The 5,920-nt window shown below is 33.6% G+C and overlaps 1 protein-coding gene across 1 annotated transcript; it reads left to right on the top strand.

Annotated features, from left to right (window-relative positions):
* The first annotated feature begins 1,023 nt into the window (after positions 1-1,023).
* On the top strand, positions 1,024-1,740 carry LOC139870102 (uncharacterized). Its single transcript, XM_071857953.1, has one exon. The coding sequence runs from the start codon at positions 1,024-1,026 to the stop codon at positions 1,738-1,740; it is 717 nt and encodes a 238-aa protein (XP_071714054.1).
* The last annotated feature ends 4,180 nt before the right edge of the window (positions 1,741-5,920 follow it).

The following is a 5,920-nucleotide window of genomic DNA, read 5'->3' as shown; positions in this document are numbered from 1 at the left end:
TAGTTTTCCCGGACACAAGTTTCCCTTGATTGTTCCATCGAATATTAGACGACTACTCGGTTACGATCCAACTATCTTGGGTAGCTCTCAAGGTGTGCTCTGCTTGTGCGTTGATTTAAGTGACCCTACTGTTAGAAATATGTTCTCGGGTTGGCTACGGTTCGATCGTAGTTTGACCGTGTTACATATATTCCGAAGATATGCCAATGACATTAAATAATAAAAGTCCATTTATCCTATTCGGTCACACACAAAGGCCAATCGTAAATTGTTTGATATACCTTCTAATCGAAAATTAATTTATTAATCATTAGTTAATGGTTTAATAAATTAAGTAAGTTTTTTTTATGTGTATACATATACTTACAAATCTAAATATATAAGATTTGATTTGATATAAATAAGATTTGATTTGATTTTTAAATCTTATTTTATATAAAGATTTGATTTTGCAAATCTTTTAAAATCTTTGCAAATCTTTATATTTGTATTATATGTATCAATTTTATTCTATATAATACCAAGTCTTTGTATTGAAAATAGATATGTAACTTGAGATACAAAAACACACATACAAAATGCTATTTCTCTTTCTCATTTTCAAGTAATCAAAATACTTGAGATCTATAATTGGGTTCGGGTTTTGGTGGAAATAAGGAAAAGAAAAGATCGGTTAAGTAGAAGGTATAGATCGAAGCAAGGTTGGAACTTTGGGTGTCTACCGTTTAGAGGAACTCTTCTTTGGGTTTTCAAATTCGATCTTCAAAAGGGCTACAAAGGTTGTATTCTAATCTTCTCTTGTTCAGTTTCGTTAATTTGTTTTGTTTACTAAAGTTTTGTACAATGATCCGTGGAAGAGTATGATTTTGTAAAGTTTTAAAAATGCTTCCGCTCGCTTTGAATTTGTATCATACTCCAACACCTACTTACTGGTATTTATTTGATGAAGAGCGGACATTTGTTCTATGGAATCCTACAATTCAAAAATCAGTTCATGTCGTTGTCCCTCGTGTCGAAAAATATATGAAGTTCCAGAGCGTTTTTGGTTTTGGGGTCTGTCCTCGTACTAGTGTCCCTAAACTTGTCAAAATTAGTTTTAATTCAATTTTGCATTTTGGTTGTATAGATATTCATAATCACACCCCACAAGTTGAGATTTTCAGTTTAAGTTCGGGGTCTTGGAGGAAGAGTTTATGTATGAATGTGCCCCGTAAATCCATTGAATTGGAACGGAATCATGTATGTGTGGATAAGTGTATTTATTGGTATGCCTTTGACAGGACTGTTACTGGTGAAACCAAACGAAAGACGAACTTAATACTCTCATTTGATATGACAACTGAAGAATTTACAGAATTAGATCTCTGTGACGGTTTAAAAGAAGAATATGTGGATGGAGCATACGGTTGTACCGGCTACTTGAGTTTATCTAAGTTAGGGACATCTCTTGTTGTGCTTCAACCCAAAGGTGGATATGGTAAAGAAATTTCTGTATGGAGGATGGAGCATGGGGTTCCAAACTCGTTTACAAAGTTATTCGTTATTAAGTCACCAATTGAATCATTACGAATACATATAGTACATGACTTTAGGAAAACCGGTGAACCTATTATTGAAACCGAAGGGCTAGTTGTTTATGAACCCAAGTCAGGAGAAATCAGTGATATTGGGATTGCATGTGATTATACTAATTCCTTAGCGAACTCTTACATTGAAACACTACTTTTGCTTGATTCATGAACTGGAGAATAAAGTTATTATTGGTAAGAGTTGCAACATTGTTTGGATTGTTATTGCTCTTCAGAGTTTTACAGATATGGAAAAAATAATAGTAAATTGTTTCGTGTGTATAGTAACAGTTTTCATTATATAGTAGTGGATTTCTTCATGTTTCTTTCTTGTTGTGTATGTTATATTTTTTTTTATCCAAAACAGAATAAAGGATTGAAAAAAGTCAAAATGCTGCCCATCCAGGTGCCAGTGGTTTTTCATATTAGTTGATTTAGATACATTTGTAGAAGAAAGATTCATGTGTACATTTAATAAGTGTTAATAAAAACCTTATGAAACCATGAATGGTATTCTCTCTAAAACCTAATAGCTTGATGTAGAGATGGGTGGGTCTATCTGGATACCAGAATGGGCGGGTTGATTTGGGTGATTTCTATAATATAAAACCAGCTTCTGAGTTCACAGATTTTGGCATTAGCCAAAATGCCAAAAAACCACGCCTGCATTATTTCTTGGTCTGTGGTAAATTAAAAAATTATAGACCTCTCATTATGCTCTTGCTGGTATAATGGTCTTTTCTATTTATTTTGATACACACCAAAGGTGGCAAAATGGGTGGACTGGGTAACGGTTAAAATAAGTTGTGTTAGAAATAGGTAAAAAAAAAGTATGGGTAGAAACAAGTCAGTTTAGGTTTACAAGTATCACTTATACCAATACATAATAGGCTCAAGTTTTTTGCACCCCATGTTTATCCACCAAGCTACCACATTTGACTATGTCGTCGTCGTCGTCATCATCATCATCATATTTATTTATTTATTTATTTATTTATTTATTTACTCCATATACTAAAACACAAAGTCAAGTGAACACTTCCCGTTTCATGCTTAAACGGTTCGCACAACGTGCTTTACTGGTTGTTCCCACTATGCCCATCACTAACAATTCGACAACTCATGCTTAAACGGTTCGTACAACGTGCTTTACTGGTTGTTCCCACTATGCCCATCACTAACAATTCGACAATCACTGCAAAGTTCAAGGACCAAATGTAAAACACACAAAGTCAAGTGTATAGTACCCGTTTCATGCTTAAACGGTTCGACAAAGTCAAGTGAATAGTTCCCGTTTCATGCTTAAACGGTTCGTACAACGTGCTTTACTGGTTGTTCCCACTATGCCCATCACTAATAATTCGACAATCACTGCAAAGTTCAAGGACCAAATGTAAAACACACAAAGTCAAGTGAATAGTACCCGTTTCATGCTTAAACGGTTCGTACAACGTGCTTTACTTGTTGTTCCCACTATGCCCATCACTAATAATTTGACAATCACTGCAAAGTTCAAGGACCAAATGTAAACTTTTAACGGGGAAACATAAAATTTATAGGGTATAAAATTAAACTTCAAGGGGTCAAAAGGTAACTTTTTAATGTTCCATAAAACACCCCCACTAATTCCACCTAAATTTTCAAAGGCCTTTGATTTTTTGTGGGACTCGAGTTAGGTTTAACCGACATAACCGTTAAACATGAAATAATTTTACGAACTAAACGTAACAAATTATATTTGAAACAGAGCCTCGATGCGAAGCGAGGACTCCTATACTAGTTTATACCAGAGGCGGATCTAGTGCATTAGGAGGGGGGGCGTCCGCCCCCGGTGAATTTCGAAATTTTAGTGCAAATTTTTTCGGTTTTTCGATTTTTCCCCCGGTGGAAAAAATTTTTTGCCCCAAACCCTTTATATTTTGCCCAAAACCTCTATAATTTGCCCCAAAACCTTTGTATTTTGCCCAAAAACCTTCAAATTTTACTCAAAAAACTCTATATTTTGCCAAAAAAAAAATCCCTACGTTTTGAAAAAAAATTCGCCCCCGGTGAAAAATTTTCCTGGATCCGCCACTGGTTTATACTATATACATAATGCCACTCGGAGCTCTAAAAGGGGACATGAAATAAAGAGGTAGGCTCCCTAACACTGATTTAACTAGTGTTAGTCTACCACCTATAGATAGCAATTTCGCTTTCCATGGATTTAGTTTAGAGAGAAACCTGTTGATGACCTCTTCCAAAGCCGACAAAGAGGACATCTTTCTTTTCACCGGCAAGCCAAGGTAAACAAAAGGTATAGAACCATGAATACAATTGAATCTAGCTGCAATTGAAGCTACTTCTTGTTAAGAGACATTTAAACCACATAATTTGCTTTTGGAAAAGTTAATATATAGACCTCATGCCTCCCCAAACCATTGTAAATGTTGATTAAGTTTGAAAACATTTTTCATACGACCAATCACCAAAAAATAGTGCGTCATCCGCATATTGCAGATGCAACAATGTAAGGTTTTGGGATCCAACCGTAATTCCTTTGAATGTTCTGAACGTTATTTAGCAACACTTCACGTTCTAATAGTTAGTGGAATTGATTCTCTTTATATAGACACAAAAGATTGAACCAATAGTAACTCAAACAGTTCAACTGCACACATAACTAGATCATAAGATGTCGAAAGAAATAGCTGATCGATCTCTTATTACTCTGTTTTGATCAAAGTTGAAATTATTATTTAGTTAAAACTACTTGTTCTGAGATATTAGTTTGGGACAAATCATTCAAAAGTTGTCGTAGAAAATTAGAATTACGTGGACCAATATTAGACCGACTTCAATCACACAGAACTAATATTTGGTACTTAAATTACTGAAAATCACACAGAGCTATTACCAAAACCCCCAAAACCATGGGCTGGTTTTCATTCAAGAGTGGACATGTCACTTATTATACTCCATACGTTTCTGTTTCTCACAAAAAACTTTAAGGTGCGTTTGATTAAAATTGAACGATTTAGCACTGAATGATTAATATTCTGAATAGCTCAGAGACTATGAATAAATTTGATTCTGAATCAAACTATAATGCTTGATAACCGTTCTAAATGAAAAAGTATGAATGATCAAAATTACTATATTAACCTTATGTATGCTTTAATTTTACGTGAATGACACATTTGAATCAATTATTTTAACCTGGCATGTTTATAATTCATAAACAACAACTCGTATATAACGTATTAATCTGAATCATACTCCTATTAACTTAATAGGGAAAAGTATATGAGAATGCACTGAACTTTCAAATCTCCTATTGTATGCATTTAACTTTCTAAGTTGTGCTATTGTATACATTAAGTAACCTGTTGATATGGTTTCCAGTTAATATGTTTAAATAATTATTGAAATAGTCCTTGTAATTTGCATTATTTTTCATCTCCTCCACTTCATCTTTATCCCCAAATTCATAAACCCTAATTTCAACCTACCTACTTTTTTTCAACCTTTATTAAGTTATTCTTCTCCCTCAAACTAACGAACCCACCAATATCATCTTCATCAATTCTCATCAGATCTCAAATCATAAATAATTGGATCTAAACAACTGATCAATACCTACCTCAAAGGCTATATTAATTATCTAGTACTATTTGAATTAAAAAAAAAAAAACATCATAAACAATCGGTCCATATCTATCTAATGACTATTGGTGAATTTTATTTGTTTTTTAAATTCGTATGTTCCATTTCCTCATAAACAATTTTATTCCATCTTAGTATGCTCCCATATCCATTACAAACCCAAATTCATAAATCATCAAATCTAGATTCGTAATACCAATTCCCATTTATTTATAATCTCCAGCGACTTGTAATACCACCACCGGCAACCTCAGAAACGTTTTTATGTTACCGTTCGTCACCAGAATCGATTAGACACTTACTGTTTGTTGCCAAAGTTGTTATGGTGAAAAACCAAAAATTCGATGGTGATTTTGGATTTGGGTTTTGTTCTTGATTCCAGATCGAAACTTTCCTTATTCTGATTTGCTTTGCGTACAAGTAAAATAAAAAAGAAAAGTGAGAACGCAAGTTTTGATAATCTGTAAATAATAAGAAACTTTGTACATTTTTGTCGTTAATTAATTTTTAATAATAGGCAATGATGAAATAGTTTGATTTCGTATAGGTTGTATCGGGATTCGTTAGTGTTAGTAAGATTGGATCGAAATAGTTTGATTTCGTATAGGTTGTATCGGGATTCGTTAGTGTTAGTAAGATTGGATTGAAATAGTTTGATTTCGTATAGGTTGTATCGAGATTCATATAAGGAGTTTGATGGGAAATTG

The sequence above is a fragment of the Rutidosis leptorrhynchoides genome, chromosome 10, assembly GCF_046630445.1.
Source record: "Rutidosis leptorrhynchoides isolate AG116_Rl617_1_P2 chromosome 10, CSIRO_AGI_Rlap_v1, whole genome shotgun sequence".
NCBI classification, from domain to species: domain Eukaryota; kingdom Viridiplantae; phylum Streptophyta; class Magnoliopsida; order Asterales; family Asteraceae; genus Rutidosis; species Rutidosis leptorrhynchoides.
This window is presented reverse-complemented; position numbering and strand designations above follow the sequence as displayed.

Coding starts and splice junctions, on each gene's coding strand:
- LOC139870102 (XM_071857953.1), top strand. CDS start 1,024: ATGAAGTTCCAGAGCGTTTTTGGTTTTGGGGTCTGTCCTCGTACTAGT.